At 26.5% G+C, this 20,917-nt stretch overlaps 1 protein-coding gene across 2 annotated transcripts in view; it reads left to right on the top strand.

The window, feature by feature from the left end:
* LOC145834224 (1-phosphatidylinositol 4,5-bisphosphate phosphodiesterase gamma-1-like) overlaps window positions 1-10,582 on the top strand; it is a 28,959-nt gene extending 18,377 nt beyond the window's left edge. For both annotated transcript variants that reach the window (XM_082941602.1, XM_082941601.1), the window contains exons 21-33: window positions 58-183; window positions 281-458; window positions 2,825-2,994; window positions 3,223-3,328; window positions 4,126-4,207; window positions 4,468-4,619; window positions 4,882-4,981; window positions 5,959-6,083; window positions 6,234-6,321; window positions 6,724-6,866; window positions 7,594-7,708; window positions 9,750-9,914; window positions 10,151-10,582. In XM_082941602.1, the coding sequence (XP_082797728.1) occupies window positions 58-183; window positions 281-458; window positions 2,825-2,994; window positions 3,223-3,328; window positions 4,126-4,207; window positions 4,468-4,619; window positions 4,882-4,981; window positions 5,959-6,083; window positions 6,234-6,321; window positions 6,724-6,866; window positions 7,594-7,708; window positions 9,750-9,914; window positions 10,151-10,239 (1,639 nt within the window). In that variant the 3' untranslated portion in view covers window positions 10,240-10,582. The remainder of the gene's footprint in view (window positions 1-57; window positions 184-280; window positions 459-2,824; window positions 2,995-3,222; window positions 3,329-4,125; window positions 4,208-4,467; window positions 4,620-4,881; window positions 4,982-5,958; window positions 6,084-6,233; window positions 6,322-6,723; window positions 6,867-7,593; window positions 7,709-9,749; window positions 9,915-10,150) is intronic.
* The last annotated feature ends 10,335 nt before the right edge of the window (window positions 10,583-20,917 follow it).

The raw sequence follows: 20,917 nt of genomic DNA, 5'->3' as shown, positions 1-20,917 counted from the left end.
CTTTAAAAACTAAGTAAAAGTTTTCAACTGGTTTATCTATCATGTTCCTTTTTGCAGATGGTATCACGAAAATATGAGCAGACAAGAAGCAGAACAAATATTGTCTAAGTGTCAACGAAACGGTGTTTATCTAGTCAGAAGTTCTTTTAATGTCGGTACAACATCGTATGCAATATCTTTTGGGTAATTTACTTGTATGCTTACTTGTTTAGTTAAGCAAGGTGTTTCAGCAATACATATTGGCGTATACTTTGATATGAACACATTATAAAACTTACAGGGCAGAGGGTAAAGTTAAGCATTGCAAAATAAACGTTGAAGGCAGATTGTTTATGATAGGCAACGCATCTTTTCTTTCCATATGCGATATAATCACATTCTACAAAGAGCATCCTTTGTATCGCCAGATCAAATTGAAGTACTCTTGCACTCGAGCACGGATGAACGCTGTTAAGAATGTTAGTTCAACTTTAGAATGTTCATCACGTTAAAAAATATTAAAATGCATTTTTAATTTATGACGATAATTGTAATCGATAATAAGTTGTTTTAAGTTTAAGCTTTTGAGTTTTTTAAAATATAATGGTTAAAATATTGTCGAGTTATTATTTATTATTATATTATTTCTTAAGTGTTTATTTTTTACACTATTAAATTTTTTTTTGATTATTATAAAAAAGTATATACTAACAACTTTGTGTTTTTAAGGTGATATATACCACTGAAGATCTAACTCTAAAAAGTTTTATAAACTAAGTATTTCTGAATAAGTTATAGTTAGATAAATATAATTTCTCCTCTAGAAGTTGAAATATTTTTATTAGTTTTCGAAAAATCAAAACATAAAATAGTTAGATTATTTAAGTTATTAATTTTTTTTTTTTTCGCTATGTCAATAATAAAATCATTAAGCAAAAGGAATAATATTAACTTATACTTAAATGAATCGTTTTTTATACTACAAAAAATATTAATTTTCTTTAGGACGTCAAATATTTATTTAGATATTATTTAAGTTAATATATTTATAATTATTGTGTTCAAATAACAATAAATGAGTAAAGCATTAAAAAAAAGTAAATCTTAAGTTGTTGAATTTTGTCTTAGCTTTTTTACTATTGTTTTCATTTTTAAAGCGTTATATAAGTTGTAAGAGTAAAAGTTTGATTTTTTACATGTATCGGCAGACTTTGATTTATAGGGGACCAAATTTACTACATATATAAATTTTTCGTTCGTCGAATTTGTTGAAAATATTCTTTGCGGGCCGCCGTAATTTTATTAAGGTACAAATAAATTAAAAATGTTTTTTAAGGCAACGCTTTAACAAACAACACAAACGGTCATTTAACAAGCACTACAGCTTAATTAAACTAAAATTAGTTGTGTATTTAAAAATACTTAATTTTTAAAACTCATTTTTTTTTTATAAAGCTAAAATTAAGTCGCGGAACAGATCTAGTCGGCGGCCCTTAGTTTTCCGACTTCTGGTTTAAAAGAAAGTTAGGGAAGTAGCAAATTAAACTATCAAAAGAATTTTTTTTGTTAAAAATAAATCTTCACCTCGTTTTCAATCAATATTTTTTTAACTTTAAAGTATAATCTTACTACTAAAAATTATGTTTTAAGTAGAAACACATAAATAATAATTGGTATTGATTTTATCGAAAGACAGTATAAACACCCATAAAGTAAAAAAATATATAATTTGTAAATTGATACTAAATATTTCAATGTGTTAATATGCTAAATAATTCGTTTATAAACCAACTTTAATTATGATAAGGCCGTAGAGGGATGAGATCTAACAAATTGTTATCCATCTATAGTGAAGACAAGCTTATACGTATTAACTTATAATTTATTATTTATAAAACATAATATTTTAAAATAATTTTTGAGATAAAGTCAGTTTTGTGCAAAATTTATAATATGAAATTATTAAACCAGTTTTTTATTACAAACTTGAAAATAACATAACTCAAGTTTTCTTTATTGTCGGAAGAGGTTTTGTTGTATTCAAAACCGTCTACAACTTAAAGCCACTATGCTTTTCATTTTAATAGATTTGTACAAAATTTATATAAATTAAAAATGTATGTATTTTAAGTTTCTAGTGGTTTTTGAATTTTAGTTTTACCTTGGAAAACAACGATAAATATTTGTTTGATATATCGCAAATCCAGGGTTGCCACATGGTCAGGAAATCAGGAAAAGTCAGGAAAACTAAAAAAATTACAAGAATCAGGAAAAAATGGGGGTTTTTGAAAAAAAGTTAGGAAAAGTCAGTAAATTTATTAAAATTTTAAAAAACGTTAGATTTGTCAGTATAAAAAAAATCCTTATTTTCCAAAGCCTTCAAATGGTAAAAAAAATAATTAAAAATCCTCTAAAGTCAGACTAAAATTGCAACTTTTTCTTAGAAATTTACAATATTATACGAAATAAGTTTAAATTAAGAGTTTGATTTATAAAAGTAAGGAAAATTTTAGTAAAAAATCAAGAAAAGTCAGGAAATTTTTCTCAGCTTGATCTGTGGCAACCCTGCATATCGTACATTTAATGAATTTAAAAACTATAATTTAAACTTTTATGAGTTCCAAGACTAATTATAATAATTAAAAAAAAAAAAAAGTGTTTTGGTTTTAACAGGATTCTATTTGAATAAGCAGAATTGAAATTGTTTTAATAAAACGAAAGATCTCTGAAACTGTTGTTTTTAATTTTTAAAGAGTTGAGACAGCTTTTTTCTATGAGTTTTCAAGCAGTATTATTGTATGTTTTTAAAGGTATTCATTACATTCGTAGCTAATAAAAATTACAGCATTGGCAACAAAGCGTGGTGGACATGAGTGGAGTTGGATCATATGTTAGGATCAACAGGAGGAAGCTTCGAGTGAGAGCTTTGTATGACTACAACGCGCAAAGAGAGGATGAAATGAGCTTTTGTAAACATGCAATCATTGAAAATGTGGAGAAGTGGGATGGAGGATGGTTTGTCGACAAAATTTCTTTTCTTGCGTTGCCTGTTTAATTTTAATACTTTTATTGATCAAATTCTAGATGCTTGTATTATTTTTCAGCCAAACTGCTATTAATGTTCTTATAGTTTAAGTATACAAAGTCTGTACATTAAAAAACATTATGTGTAAATTTTACTGAAAGAAGAATAAGAACACTAACTGACTTCTCTTTAGTTTTATTATTTTTATTCTATATTAGGTGGATGGGCTGGCTGGTTGGAGCAAAGCAGAAGATGTGGTTTCCTTCAAACTATGTCGAAGAAATAGATGGCGGAGAAGAAGTCGAAATGTGCGATACAAATGAGGTTAAATTTTATATTTTTTAATTAAGTAGTTTAAACGATTAAATAACTTTTTAACCGATAACGACTATTCAAATTCGGACAATTCAAATTCATAAAAAAAAGAATTTAAAGGACCAAAACTAATCATTTATACATAATCATTAACTATAATGTATATTAACCGAAGACACTTTTGCATGGGTTGAAAATTTTAAAATTTATTATTATTTTTTTTTATACTATCACTTTTACCCCTGACCCTTACCCTCGGTCGGTATTTTTTTTTTGTTTTTTATATAAATTTTTTTAATTTAGTAATTTTGTTGTTTTTTTAATTAAAAGTTTTTATTAGTTAAAAATTTTAATTTTTTTCTATCACTGTTACCCCTAACCCTTACCCTCGGTCGGTAATTGTTTCTTTTTTTATTAGTTTATTTTTATTTTTGTTTTTTACTAGTTTTATGATTTAAAACTTTTTTATTTTTTTTATTATCACTGTTTCATTACCCCTTAACCTCGGTCGATAACTTTTTTTTTTAACTCTCGTGCAAAAATTATCCTTCGTGCAAAAGTGTCTTCGTGCATATTTGACCCGTTCCTATTTAAGAAACATGACTATGGGTTCTAGGTTTAAAGTTAGCGATGAAGATTAGGGTTATCGAAGCAAAATGACATATGTATATATTTGAGATGTAAAGTAAAATTATTATGTAATTTATTTACTTTATAAATTATAACGTTAACGTAGTTTAACAAGATTGTTAAAGCACTGTTTTTAAAATAACGAATGCACACTTCGATGGAAAATTTTATTTAAGGGTACTCAAAAATCTGCTCAAAACTTTAGTGTTCTAGGAGAAATGCAACTTGGAGAAATCGACTTACTCGGATCAAACATTGGTATATCATATATGTTGATTATAATTAAGTTTCTAAAAAAATATCAAACATATATATTTTTATTGATAGAATTTTTTTAAATAATCGTAAAGATAGAAATAAATTTTCATATAAGTTATAAAGTCGTGTAAAGTTTTGAAATGATTGAAACTTAATTTTAGTTTCAATTTAATTTTTCTTGTTAGTATGAAACAGAACTTAAGAAAATCTTCAAAATATACAAACCAAATTTTAATATAAAATATTTTTAACGACTTTAGAACTTGCGGAGGCAACATCACAGTTCACTAATGTGTTTAAAATTAAATCAAATTTTTCGCCTGCATACCAAACATTGGCATGTGACGACAAAGACGATCTGATTGATTGGATCAATCACATTCACATTTCCAAGGATCGATACGAAAGCCAGGTATTAATTTATGTAAACATTATGTTCAAGTTTATATAAAACTTGCCTTTACAAAAGTATTTACTTATACAGTATAACAAGCAATGCGTTAATAATTTTTTTTTTTGATAGCGTGTAGTTATACTTCAAACTTTAAAAAATTACAAATAAGCAGGTAACTTGTTAGATAGTCTTGAGTTTTTGCAAAAAAAAAAATTACAAACTCATATCATATGTGCAGCTCAAGTATTACTGATTATAACTATTGTATTTTATTTTCTAGAAAAAGAAACGCAAAGATATTGAACATAGAAAAAGAATTGCAGTTGAACTTTCAGATCTTGTTGTTTACTTCAGACCCGTTCCTTTTGTTGAAAACAAAAGTTTGTATTTTTAATTACATATTTTAACCTAAAAATAAAAATGTATATTATAATGAATATTTTACCAGTATAAACAATGGTTACATGACAATTCAAATTCTTAAATAAAAATTTAAAAGACTATTTCTCAAAAAGTAATATAAATAAAAATAAAAATATATATGTAGATCTTATTAAAATTTACAAGCCACTATTTATTTTTTGCAAAATATTAAATATTTTTTAAGCTATTTTTAAATAACTATTTTTTTTACTTTATTTTAGCCATATCTCAAAGAATATTTAATATTTTGCAATAAGAAAAAAATGGCTTGTAGATATTAATAGGTACTACATATGTATTTTTTATATTCGACAGATGTATATCACTTTTTTAATTGTGGCCCTTTCAAATTTTTTTAAGAATTAAAATTTGTGAATTTGAATTGTCTGAATTTGAATAGTCGTGTACCCATAAACAATAAACATAAACATTTTTTGAGATGGTTCGGCTTTTATTTATGTTTCTTTAATAAGATTAAAAGCTACTAAGTATATGAAAACAATAGATATACAGTTTTAAAAATATTAAGTTTAAGTAGTAAATCTGTTACTTATTTAACTAATTACAAACTACTATCTATGTGCTTTTATCTACTTATTTTTTGTAAGCCATTTTGTGTTAGCTAGATTTAAAACATCCATTTCACTAAAACAAAACTTTTGCTCTATAACTATGTATGTAGCTTCCATAAATTAGTTTAACTTTTATTTAAAAATATTATTTATATGTAATTATATACATTATTTGTATTCACTAATTAGAATTTTATTTTGTAAGTTTGCAGCTCTTTTAGTATGATAAGCTATTTTTTGACAAAGTATTGAAACAAACAAGGTTTAACAAAACTGAATCAAGTATAGCTTTTACTATTAGTTATACATAAAAACTCAATTCAAAGATTTCGATTAAAAGTCAATTTGAATATGGTTTATAGAGAATGGGCTCTGTAACGAAATGACTTCTTTTTCTGAACTTAAAGCTGAGAGGTTAATAAATCGAGAGAAGGGAAGAATTTTGCTTGAACATAATATTCGTCAGTTTTCACGAATTTATCCGAAAGTAAGAAAATACATATTATATAAATTTAGTTAATTTCAAAAAGTAGATCTAAACGTTTTTTTTTTCCTTAAATGTACTTAAATAACTATTTAAATAAATAAATAAATATAGTAAACTATTTTTTTACAAACTAATAGCAAAAAATTATAGGCAACCAGGCAAAAGTCTTCTAATTATAGTCCAATCCCATTTTGGAACAACGGGTGCCAGTTGGTTGCTCTAAATTTTCAAACTGGAGGCAAGCTTGACTTCTACTTTAATATCAAAATAAAATATTTCTAAAAACTGTAAAAAATATGTACATTTGCTTTTTCAGACAATTAGCTTATCTCAGCAATATAAAAACCTTTTAATAATCTTGTGAAATAGTTGAATAAAATATAATATTTTTTTTTCAAACTTACTTTGAGCTTTAAGAATATATTTGATCATTGTAACTATACTTATTAAATATTTACTTTCAAAATTTTTACTTTTTTTTTGCGAATCAATTTTTTTCCTAGTTGTAAAATGTTTTTATAGTAAAGTAACAAAAGCAGAACCAAGTTATTTTCAAGTAAAATTTTTTAAACTGTGAATATAATTTTTGTTATACGAAAGTGTTAGTTTGTTACAAGTTGAAATTTAAAAAAAACATCAGATAAGGCGATGCAGTTGAATGAGGCGAAATTTTCAGCTAACGGAAAATGTGGTTACGTTTTGAAACCTGCTGATTTCAGAGACTCCAGTTTTTACCCAACCAAAAAACAATTGAACAGTCCTTCATTACTTATCAAAATACAAGTATTTGCTATCATTTATTTTTAATTGTGAATTTATTTTGGTTAAAGTCACAATTCGAATTGAAAGTCGTGTTTTAAGTTTTCCGTAAACCATGTAAATTAATTTTAGAGACATAAAAAACTCAAGCTACAGTTCAATAAATTGAAAAAAAAAACTTTTTTTTCACGTTATAGATGCTGAACATTTTATTACGAATATGTTAGTAGTACTTGTTATATAGTTAACTACAACTTTAGAAAGAAGGATTTATAATTTTTTGTTAAAATACTTATTTTGTAATGCTATAGTTAAGAATACTAGCTTTTAGAACTTACTTTTAACTATTTCTTTTCTAAATCAAATGAGACATCTAATAATTATTCATAGACGAAATTCATGAAATAGAAGTATATTGGCAATAGCATCTTTGCAAACTGGATTAGATTTTAAAATTATTTTTAGTTGCTACTAATTATTAGCGGGTCGCCGATCTTGAAAACCATACTTACAAACCAAACCAGAGCATATTTTAATTTTTTTTTGCACTAGATGTTTTAAGTTAGTTGTAGTTAAAAAATACGTTGCAGGCCAGAGCTTTTTGTTGGTCGGCCGGATCAAAGCCGCGGGTGTACGTTGTGCCCCCCTTAGATTAGTATCTTTTGGGTCTTGAAATATTTTAATGTTATTATGTAAATTAAAATAGTCATTTTAGAGTATAAATATAATATAAAGGGCAAATATCAAACAGATTTTAGGGGCTCGTCATCTACCAAAGTTGGGATGGGGTTACACCTGCCCTTTGGTTGAAGTAGAAGTTTGTGGTTGTGAGTTTGACGAGTTCAAACAGAAAACTTCAAAAAGAGGTTTATTTTGTATATACGGAAAAGTTTGTGAATTTTACTTAAAACAGCAGCTTTATTCACTATTTATAGTTTAAATGTTGTTTTTTGTGAAAATTATTATTTAATTTTAAGTGTCATGTTTATTTACTTGCATAAATGCTAATTATAGCTCTTAAAGTAGATAAATGTTTAGTTTTTTTACTATATTGTAAAAGTAAATAATTGTAAAGTATTGTTTAATTTTATTCACAGTGTCCCTCTACAGTCTGCACTGTAAAAAATTTGAAAAATTCAAATAACCAAAAAAACGGCTGGATGAAACTGATTAACTTAATGCCATAAGGGGGGCAAAACTTTTTTTTAAATTAAGTTGGGCTTTTATATTAAAGCTGTAAGTACAAACTATAAGCCAGTTTTTATAGAATTCAAAAATACCATTTAAATTTTGAGATATTTTATTTTTTGTAAAAGTTTTTCAATACAAACGTATGGACCTCAAGTTTTCCGTAGTCAATTTTCTCAGAAATTTAAAAAATCACTAAAAATCTATCTCCTCCTTCATTTTTCAAGCAATTTTCTTCAAATTTTCAGGAAATGTTCCTTATATAGTAAGAAAAAACGTTACTTATGAATTTTAATAATTTTAAAAATTGATAAAAAAAAATATTTTTACTTGAAGTTTTTAAAGTCCAAAGTAATGTTTTTTGTTATTGTATCAAAATCAAACTGTAAAATTTTAAAGAAGATTGCTTGAAAAATGTAGGAGGAGATAGGTTTTAAATAAAGTAGTCTATTTTTGCAGTTTTTTTTTTATATCCCCATAGGGAACCTATTATGCAGCCTGACTTTTACCGGTAATATCTCAAAAACTAATTTGAATTTTGTAAAACGGTAAAATGCAAAGAAAGCTTAGTAAAAGCTCTATAAAATAAGATCAACTTTTTAAAGTTATAACTAAAATAAGACTAAGCTAATCTTACATTAAAGAACTAATTTTACATTCAAATTAGTTTTTGACTTTAAACTTCTACTTGGAAACTAAAATTACAATTATTTTATAATTATCTTTTCAAAGATTTGCAACAATGTATAAAATTTTGGTAAATTTCAAAATTGAACAGACATCTTAGACCTGATTTAATTTTTGATATTTTTTTTTTAAACATTTAAAGGAAATAATGAAAGAAAAGTATTTAACATGTTGAAAATGAAAAAATTACTTATCTTACAATTCTATAGATAAAAATAGTTTTCAAATGATGTTTGTAGATTTAAGGTAAAAAGATGGTTTAAGTAAGTTGTTTAAATTATTGTAGTTATGGTTTATTTATATATATATATATATGACTACACTAAGTACAAAGATTTTTTAGTTGTCAAGATGCAGTTTTGAAAAACAAACATAGGTAAGAAATATGCTTTTCAAAAATATATTCAGTCTTTTCTGTGCCCACTTTATGAAACATAAGCTTAAGCAACAACACATAAACTGACTGAACAACTTAAATTGCTAAATCACTGTTTTATACACTAGATATCATTTGTCATTTATACTACTAATAGATTCTTCTAGATCTCGAGGAAATAAATTATTGTTTTTTAAACTTTAGTTTAAATAATAACAATAAATTTATATTTCCTAACACTTGGTTTTTAAGTTAGTTGAAAAATGCATTTGTTAAATGTTTTTTATTTATAATTTATTTAAGATATATAACAGAATACATTTCATTTTCTTTAAATTAATTTTATTACTTTCGTAGTAAGGTTCATCAGAAATAGTTTCTTACTGAATTGGAATGTATACAAAATGAAATAAAATCATACTGAAGTTTAAAGTTTTAAGATATAAAATGACGTAATAATTAAATGTTAAAAATTAAATAAGTGCTTATGCAAAATAAATTTATTATACTAATAAAACTCGTTAGAATTAAAATAGTTATGCACCGGAAAAAAGCTGTTCAAATTTTAATTTAATAAACTTTATATTTATTTCTTAGATATTCGCTATTATTTAGTAAACTTTAATAATTTGATATAAAACTTCTACTATCCTTAGACGATAATGGTTTGTGTCCAGTCTGGGCCGCAGACAGTCATTGGACAATAGAAGTTAACAGCGTTGGCACTTCCTTCCTAAGAATGACAGTTTTTGACCAAGATATGTTTGGAGACGCTAATTTTCTCGCAGCTGCAACCATTCCCGTAACGTTTCTAAAACCAGGTTTTAATTATTTTGTTGTCTACTTTGAACTACAAAGTTTTTTTTAATTTAGATTTAGATTAAACGTTCATTAGTTAGCGGTTTTATCTATTAATGTTTTTCGTCTTATTATTTATTAAGCATTGTTATTATCTTAAGTAAATTTTATAGTAACACCAATTTCAGTTATCAATTTAACTCAATATATAAAGCGTAAGTATAATAATTTTTACTAAATCACTAAATAAAATTTATAGGAATTAGATCAGTTCCGCTTCTGAATTCATATTCAGAAAAAATTCCTCTTGCATCTTTGTTGGTGCACATTGACATCAGCAATTCCTAGAATATCTTTTCTTAATTTATTATTATTTTGTATTTGAAAAAACATAAATAATCATTTTTGTGCTTAAAATTATGTTTAAAAGTGTTTGGCTTGACAATTTTATTACTTATAAGACTTACAAAAGCTCAGTATATAGATGCATTAAATATATAAATCAAAATTTAGTAAATCAAACTTTAAAACATTTTATTTATAACTTTTCAAAAAAGTATTTTTAAAGTTATATAAAGTTAAACAATACTTTGCTAATCATTTTCCCTTTTCAGTTATTTAATCTTCTTTTTATCTTTTGTAAAAAATCATCTACTACGACTGTTGCGACTTATGGTGCTTTTATTTTTGTCTAATACACTCAATAATAGTTTAGAACAGTTTTATTCATACTAAAACTAAATGATAGTTGCAAAGTATAGTATTATTAACTTAAATAAACATTTAATATATCGATTTATAATATTACTTGATTTAAATTAAAATATGATCTTTGTTATGATGAAGTGACTTTTACTTATAAAATATATTTATAAAACAGTAGTTCTATTTAAAGTCGTATGAAACAAATAATGTAATTTTTACTTTAAAATCAGTCCAAACTATTTTTTTTAAATCTAGCCAGATTGCACGTGTTTATTGAGAAACGTTTATTATAAATGATTAAGCATTAGAGTTTTACTAACAAACACGGACTAAAATTTATAAATATCTTGACGTTTTACTACTTAAACTTTTCTTTAACACATCAAAAAAGTTTTCACATTGAAGAATAAAAGTAATTTTAGTGGAAACAAACTTTTTTTATACGTAAACAGAGTTTTATTGTTTAATAAAATGCAAAGATTTCCACCTTTGGGTAATTATACGAAGTTAGAATTAAAAAAAAAATGATTACATGTACAAACTTTTATAAATTTAGCTTTGGATTTTATCGGTAAAACTAATTTCAGAATATTATAAAGACATAATGTTTTCATAATGTACTTATTAAAAGAAGATAAACTTTATCTAAACAAAGTTATTCAATTTTTGTGTCAATAATAATCTAAAGAATTTTCTTACTTAATTTTAACTTTTATCATTTAGTAAATAAAGGAACGTTTTACAAACTTTTTAGTATGTTGCGTTATAGCAACAATGCCTAATTTTTAACGTAAATATTTAAAGTATACAAATGTATTGCATGACCAAACAGAAGTACTCCAGATCTACTCCTTGTAGTTGTTTAACAATTGTTTTTACAATTAGATTTGAAACAACCTATTAAGTTTTTAAAAGTTTCAGGGATACTAGACAAAAACTCTACCACAAGGTCAGGAAAAACTAAAAAAATTGGGATTTTTGAAAAAAAGAAATGTCAGGAAATTTTACAAAGTTTGAAAAACGTCAGATTCTGTCAGTTAAAATTTACATAATTTATTATTTTGGTAAAAAATTAATTGAAAAATTTTAAAGTCAGACTAAAACTGCAAAACTCCTAGAGATTTACAAAGTTACTTAACTTTTAATGCCTTCATCTATAAAGATTAATAAAATATCCTTTATAAAACTGCAAAGTTTTTCTTTTAACATATTGAACAACTACCCAACTTGAACAAGTAGTTTTTGTTTACTTTTAGGTATTGATGACCTGTGGCAAGGACACTTCCATAGTAAAACTGTGATGTATAAACAAAAGTCTATTATGCAGAATTTTAGAACCAAAGTGTTTTTTTTAATTAGAAAATAATAGTATTAGACCTGTATTAAGTATTAAGTATAAGTTGTAAGTGTTTCATTATGTAACTTTTTATTTAATAAAATAAGTCAGAAATTAAGATTTTTATTTAAAAAAGTCAGGTCAACTTTAGTAAATAGTCAGGAAATTTTTGTCAGCTTGATCTGTGGCAACCCTGAGCAAGTGTAAATTTGTTGTGTTCTACACCAAACCCTGTTATAATATTACGCATCAACTAACAATTTTGCAATTTATACACATCATTTAATTTTAGCACACTGTTTCTTTAAAGAGAGGGTTTGTTGTGGTCAAGGCAGGCACACGACAAACATACCTCATTACTCTTTGTTGCATACAATCAGTATTTAGTAACAGTCAGCAGCACAAACCCTAGCAGATATACAGTATTGGATGTGCGGATAAAACAAACTACAATATACCATTTTAAGTGTAATTGTGTCCAAATAATACCTCAATTTTGATAAAACATAACAACTCTTAGACAGTTTTGATTTCAGAGAACTCAAATTTTTCTTCCAGTTCAGCTTATCATCCAAAACCACACCGAAGTATTTTACACTATCACTCTGCTCAATAAGAAAACTTCTGATCTTAACGAAAATTCACAATTTTTTGAAGTATTATTGAAAAGCAAAACTTTTGTTTTTGAACCACTAATAATAAGTTTATTAGCACGCAACCATTTATCAACTTTAACCAATTCCTTATTAATAACTTCAATTAAATACTTAGGATCACTATGTTGGTAGCCTAAGCAGGCATCATCAGCAAACAATTTTATATTTATATCATTAGAGAAAAGATATCATAAATTTACACAACAAAGGACCCAATCAAGAACCTTGTGGTATTCCAACATTCACAATTTCCTGCTCAGACAACATTATTTATGACAGTTGATTGGCTTCTGTTATTTAAATAGTCATTTAGTAAATTAAACATTGAATCTTTTTTATTATAATATTTAAGTATTGACATTAAAATTAAATGATTAAACGTGTTAAATGATTAAGCCAAATCCAAAAATATAGAGCAATTTATCAACTTTTTCTCACCAGCTTCAATTAACTCAACAACAATATGATTCACAGTTATTTTAGTCGTACTGAAACAACATTTTCTCTAAACCCATGTTGTTTCTCATGTAGTACCTCATTCAACAAAAAGAATTTTTTTCAATCTCTCACACACTAGAAAATCAAATTTTTTTTTAAATGGTGGTAAAAGAGAAAAAGGTCGGTAGTTATAAATGTATTTTTTTAACCAGATTTATAAACTGGGATAACCGCAGCAAATTTAAGTGACTCATAAAACACACCATACTCGACACATTTATTCTACAATTTAGAGAGATACGGAGAAATTATTTTCGCACCGAGCTTAACAAAAAGAATACTAGGGACATCAGAACGCATACTTTTATTTGGATTCATAGTTTTGATATAATTCTGAATCTCACTATCAAAAATCTCACAATATCCAAAATTTTTTATTACTTTCTTTGTTCTTTTTAACTATTTTTTATAATAAATTCTCTTGAAACATTCTATTACTCTGTTTAATATTCCAATATTTTTTAAAAGAAACATAATTTTTTTTTGTTTTAACTCTAATGGCAAATTTAAACATTAAGTTTTAAAAGTTAATTGAGATAAATATACATTTTGTTATCTGAGATTTAGGTTTTAGTGTTTGTTCCTTTTTACTTAAAGTTTTGACTGGAACATGATCGAATACCGTCCCAATAAAAATACTCTCAAATTAATCCCATTATCTATTAACATCTTCACAATTTTCAGCACACAAACTATTTTTTCTCAATTTCACACTCCAATCATTCAGAAAAGCTCCAACTTGAAACTTACTAAAGTCCTGAAAAAGCTTCAGACCACAATACTCATTTTTGGACTTATCACATTTAGTTTCACAAATGACAGGCATATGATCAGATATATCATAATCGACAAGATTGACTATTAGCTTTTCACAATCAAAACTAGAGTAAACATGATCAATCAAAGAACTAGAGGAATAATCAGCAGAATTCCTAGTAGGCAAATTGCAAAGCATCAGCACTAGAAATACAATCCAAATAGTCACAAGTACGCTGATCTCTATTAAACAAGTTTATATTTTTACACCACGAAATATATACTTTTTTTTTTTTGATTTAATAGGTCTAAAACATTAAGGAAATTTTCTTTAAAAGTATCAAAAGCAGAGCTTGAGTGTCTATAAACATTACCGACTATAAAATACTTACCATTTTTAAGTTTAAAAGAAATCCACAGATCATCTACATCACACTGTTTAAAAAATACCCTTTTAAAACCTCATAAGAGTGACAATCTCTAACAAAAAATGCAATACCACCAGATTGAAGACAATTTGTTTACAAAATCATATCCATACAACTTACCTACAAAAGGTCTCAGATTAGTTTGCCATGTTTTGCACACACACAAATCACATCAGGCAACCACTCAACTACACTCAAAAATTCCTCAATTTTATAAGTATTTGCATTCAAGCTTCTTATATTCATAAAAACAATACTAATAAAAAATTTTTGATAAATTTTATACTATACAAATCTAAGTAACTCTCATTGCTTATTTCAAAAATACTAAGCTTAACAGATTCATAAAAACAATCATAATCAAAGTTATTAACATTCTGAAAGGGAAAAACAGCCTCCTTACATAAAGAACAATAAAACTTGTAATCACCTTGTTTGTAACGGCTGAGTTTAATTTTATTTCAGAAGCTTACTCAACATGAAATTTTTGGAAGCATAAAAAACAGGTTAAAAAATTTATTTACTTTTTACAACATAATTTACATTTAATAATTACAGAATTTTTAGTTCACAGGTTTCACAAATCATTTTTGCTCATTTCTGCAAACCTTTAAATTGATACTTTAGAACATTTACGATGTATCCATTTAAAGCACTCTTGACAAAACAAAAAATTATCTAGATTAGTAAATTTTTTAAAACAAGATTTGCAGAAATCATCACTCCCAACATTAACTAATCCTTGGTTATTTACACAGTCTATACAATAAAAAGGATCTTCATTATTAACATAAAAATTAAACTCAACATTAACAACTCCTTGGTTATTTACACAATCCCAACATTAACTAATCCTTGGTTATTTACACAGTCTATACAATAAAAAGGATCTTCATTATTAACATAAAAATTAAACTTATGTTCATATATTCAACAAAAATTTAAATGTAACTATATCTCACAACTATAACAACAAATAGAATCAGTTTTTGAAGGATCAAAATATTTTTGACATACACTACATACAAAATTAATACTTACTAAACTATCTAATTCTGAATTATACGCACTCATCTAAATATATTTAAAATAAAAACATGCAAGTTAATTATAAGTTATTATTTAGAATACTTTTCTAAATCTTTTACATAGCGAACTAAGATAGCCTTGCTTGTTTCTTGCTTGCTTAAGATAGCCATGGTAATGGGTCCCGGCTAAATAGTGACATATTCTCATTGATGTGCACCTTCTTAATATTTTTACTTATGGAGTTAACGACTCCATTAGTTGGACGCATTTGCCTTTTTTTTCTCTTTCGTGATCTTAACTTTCTGCTCAAACGATCTAAACTTAACCAAAATAGGAATAAATACCTTCTTCTTGTTTTCAGCCGTTCCAGTTGGTTTCATTCTTCTAAATGAAACAATATCCTTTTTTTTTTGAATACGTGGGTCAACTACTTTCAAAGTGCTCATTACTAAACTTTCTAAACTTTCATTGTCTGCTACAGGTACTGCATGTATTTAAACATTTGACCTTCTTAAAAAATTGTCCATCTGGTTAACTTTCTGATACAAGTCACCACCCTCTTCAACTTTTGCAACAGTTTCCGATAATCTAATGTTATCAGCTTTCAGAATTCTATTTGATTTTTCATTTTTTAATTTTCATTCTTAACTTTTTCAAAAATACCACAAATAAAGCTAGCAGACGTTTTTAAAACAATGACTTTCTTCTTCTGAGGTGTGAGCTCCTCCTTCAGCTCCCTTATCTCGTCAAAAAGACCCTTCTAATCTATTCCAAGGTCAGCCTTCAACTGCTTTATTTCTCCATTCATTTACATAATCATTTTTTTCAAGCTCTACAGTGTTGTTTTTTGTAAAGACATTTAAATTCATATTAAACACCTTATTAAAATATTGTATGAGCAACCATCTCTTACAGCACAACTAGAAGTTGTGAACTACAAGAAGCCTTCTAAAGTATATAACTGTAACCCCATTTTGTTATGTGTGTAAATTTATTGTCAAATAAAGTATATAAGTTCTTGTTAGTCTATATTTAGTTTAAAATTATTAATAAAATGTCCTTAAAAGTAAGATTGAAAATATTGTTGACTCTTGAACTGTATATAACTATGAAAAAGTGTTTGACTCTTAAAACACCTCACACTCGGTTTGCGACCAAAAATCAAAATTTCCCCGAAGCTACTGCGAATCTGGCTCCTGTCGAGACTGCCGAACCTGATACAGGAACAGTTTTAAATAAAGATGGAGACGCAAGTAGCTCGGAGAACATCACATACATTTAAGCAATGCTTTCAATTTTTTTTTTTTTTACTTTTATAAACAAAAAACATCGGCGAAAGTCTGCAGAGCAGAAGTCCGGACTTTCGTTTGCCGTGAGACTAGCTCAAGTTTAACAAAGGGTTGATCATGCCAATTCGATCATCAGACCACAAGTCAGACCACAAGACCGGTTTCGTCCTTATTAGGACTCATCAGTCAGTCACAACCGAAAAACCTGCCGTCGTCAATCTACAAACGGCTTATCATGCTTTCACATGAAGCAACCAATTGCAAATGAACCAAAAAAAATTATTTTATATTAGTTATAAACCGTAAATTGTCAATTCCAAACTTTTCCGTGATTCAAGTTTTTTGGCAACACTGATTTTCAACACTTATATGTATACAATTTATATACAGTAACCTCTCGCTTATTTACGTACATTGTGTCCTCAGAAAAAAATGCGTAAAGATACGAGAGATCGTAAAGATACGAGAGGTACCAAACATACTTACTATAACGGCTGTTTTTTGATATTGCTTCTAGCTAAAAGCAGACTCAGAACTTTTCCAATTTTTACAACTTGTTTACTTCATTTATAAATATAAAAAACAAAAGATAAAACTATGCATATATTAAAAAAATAGATTTAAATTTATAAAAAAACATATAAATTTATGTAATATATAATGATTAGTGATATGTTTACTTAAAAAAAACAGTTGAGATTTGTGTTAAGTGTAAGCTCTATATTTATTAAGTATCACAGCTACTTTTTGCTAAAAAGTTTCATTAGAATTCTTTTTTCGATGTTTATTCGTATATAAATCAAGAAAGCTGTATTATTTATTTGTGTTTTAAACTCTCATTTTTTCATTATACTTTCATTATTTAACACAGTCATAATTCTTTTAGAAATTTAATTTAATCTCTTATTTTTAACAAAATTTCTAATATACTGAGATATAACTAAATGTTTATCAATAAGTCAAGGAACATAAGTTTACAAAGTCTTAATATATAGAGAGGTGAGTTAGCATCTAAAAACATACTTTAAAACAAAAATGTACAATAAACCTAATTTGTGCAATATTTAAAATAAAATACTTTTTGAATTTTTTAGAATTCTAAAATGCACTATAATTCTAAAATGTTCTAAAATAATTCTAAAAATTCTAAAATGTTTATATTCTTCACGCATGAATAAGTTTTTAAACAACAGTACAATTAACTAACATTGTTATATGCAGTTTCATATTTTATTTTTGCTTGAAAAGGTCGCAATCTCTTGCCACCGAAACCGGTCGCGAATAAAATATAAAATTTGCATAAATCTATTGAATTCTAAAATGCGTAACTAAACGAGAGTGCGTAACGTCACGAGTGCGTAAAGATGTGAGAGGTTACTGTAAATAATATTTCAAATTATATCAGCTGCAAGACTTAAAATATATCATTTAGTATAATTCAAACCAACACTTTGAGTTGAACAAAACATACACCACTAGTTTAATTTTCCACTCTTTAGAGAAAAAAGCCTGAGTTACCAAAACTAGCCTGATATTTTAGTATACTTAAAGCAATTCAAGTCAAAAACTGTAAAAATGAATAAATTGGCCTGAGACTTGAAGTCTTCAAATAGTCATAGTCTGAGTGTGTAGCAATGTTTAGTTGTTTAATTGCTTAAATTTGAACTATTTTGATTAACAATGTACAAGTTTGATAAATTTGCCATCCTTTAATCTAGTTTGTATTAAATTGGTAGTTCCAAAAAACTGCAACTGTGTATATTAGTGACTGCAACTGTGTATGCAACGCATAAAAACGTTGTTTAAAAAATTAAAATCTAACCAAAACTATTTTTATTTTTGTCATAAATATTGTTTTAAATGTGTCTGTTTACACTTAGATATTAAATTTATAAACAATAATGTTAGAAACTTGTGCATAAACTAAACTTATTCTAACTTAAATATTAAATGAAAAATGGTTTAAAATGTGAGCATCTTTGTACATTGGTGTGCAGAGAAATTAGTTTAGAGTGCAAATAAAACTTCTAAAAACTCAAAATGTCAAAACCAAATTATGATAAACTTTATTTCTTGTTACTATGCTATTTTAAATGTTTTTTGTTCAGTCAAATGTAACATTTAGTAATAATAAATCTGTTTTATAAACTTAGGTATAAAAAACATGTAAAAAGTACTTGAACTGTAAAGAAATGACATTTTAGTTAACTACTGTGCAATACTTTTGTACAAAATGGAAATTATTTCAATTTAGTTTATTTACTTAACAGGTATTATATAACTAAGTTAATAAATCTAAGCACCATTTTTACAGATAATAACTTGGAGTTGTAAGAAGAAATTTATTATATAACTGAAAAAAAGCGTTGTGAAACGCTAATTTTTCTTTTTTACATTTTTAAGCTAAAGTAGTAAATTACTTTAATTGTATTAATATGGTATACAGGGACTTAAAACGAAAATTATCAAATGTAACCAAATTAACGAAAAAATTTAACTTAAAATAAATTTTTGCTCCGCGAGCCACATTTACATGTTTTCGCGGGCCGCACTCCATTCAAAAAGGAACGTGCTCGCGGGCCGCAGATTTACCCTTTGCAGACTGCAGTTGGTCCACGGGCCGCAGTTTGCCGACCCCTGCTCTAGTCTAAATAAAATATTTTAATAACTCGTACTTAGTAGCTCTACTACTAATAGGATTAACTCTTAGCTTAGTATAAACTATGTGTTCCAGTAACAAGAAACGTAAGTCTTTATATCAACGAGTAGCTTCTATGAGACTGTTGCTAATTACGCCACGCGTGCGCAAACAACTCAAAATTTTTAAGGTTCAAATAAACCTACTCGAACAAGTTATTCCGCGTAAAACACATTACTGACTAACACAATGTATTATCAGAACGCATAAACGTGTTAGTAGAGGATTGTAATAAACGATAAAATAAAAATAGTATGATAAGTTATCATTTTTAAATTGAATATCCATCGTAACAGTTTTTTTTAACTTGTAAAATAAAATAAAATGCATTCTATCTATTGAAAGTTAAAACGTTTAACTTATGAAAAAGCTGAACAGTTTTAGTTAAAATAAACTTGTTGAAAAATGATATACAAGCAACTTTTAATGCTCGTAATTTAATAATAATAAAATACAAAAAGTAGACATATATGTATTAACAGTTAACTTTTATGTCGAAATGCAATTGGTAACAATTTGAATGATGTTGCACTTAAACTAATATATAAAACTTTTCAGATAATAGTTTTTTTTTTGTATTAGTTTAAAATCTATATATTAAGAACTAAAAAAACTAGATTTTGTGATATAATTTAGCGTTTTTAAATTTTTCCAACAAATGTACAACGATAAATAACAACTAATAAACATCTGCTATAAGCACAAGAATTTAGAGTAGGAGTGAGCAACATTTTCAATCAACGGGCCGGATCCGAAAAAAATTAGTCGTTTGCGGGCCGAAGCATCTCAAATTAGTGATTTACTGGATCTAGCCGGATAATGACTTTTTAGATCCGAATCCGACTAGATACTAATTTTAAATCGAGATCCTGATCCTGTCGGATTCTAGTTTAAATGAAAGTTTTTGGATCCGATCAGAATCTAATTTTTTATACCTCATACCGTTTATCACTTTTTTGAATCCTCCAAATTCACAAAAATTTTTCAAGTCTGACAGCTTAAGATGTAGATTGAGACATGTAACATGTTCAAATAATAACTATAAATATAGTTGACATTGTAAATGACAAAGGTACGTATATGAAGTATCGTACTTAAAAACACTTTGCTTGAGGTAATGTGACAAAAAGATATTCTAACTAAGTTAGAATAACACAAAATATAAGGACAAAATGGTATATTTATAAGTACACATTAAATTATTAAGGCATTTTTTAGCATGTTTCTAAAGTCAAATTCTTACAGTTTTGTTTTGTAAAAATATGATACAAAGTTTTATAAAAATTTATATATATTATTATTTTCACTCTGCGGGCCAGATCCGGCCCGCGGGCCGTACGTTGCCCAGCCCTAGTTTAGAGGAAACTAAGTTTTAATTAATTTTGAGTGCGCTTGCTTACCAGTATTTGATGTTACTGAATGACAAACACTTAACATTTTTATAAAGTATATTTTATTATAACAAACTACTAGAAGTGCAGTTTTAAGTTATATGTAAGTGACCACTATAGAAATAAAACCTAATATATGTAATAATAGGCCTGCTTTTAGATAAAATCGGCTGTGCGTACAATGCATAGAATACAGTAATTATGTATAGTGTAAAGAATAATGAAAACATTAATGAACAC

This window comes from Thalia democratica, chromosome 4 (assembly GCF_965202585.1).
Source record: "Thalia democratica chromosome 4, ktThaDemo2.hap1.1, whole genome shotgun sequence".
Taxonomy (NCBI): domain Eukaryota; kingdom Metazoa; phylum Chordata; class Thaliacea; order Salpida; family Salpidae; genus Thalia; species Thalia democratica.
Note: the sequence above shows the minus strand (reverse complement) of the source record. Positions and strands in the feature narration are given on the sequence as shown.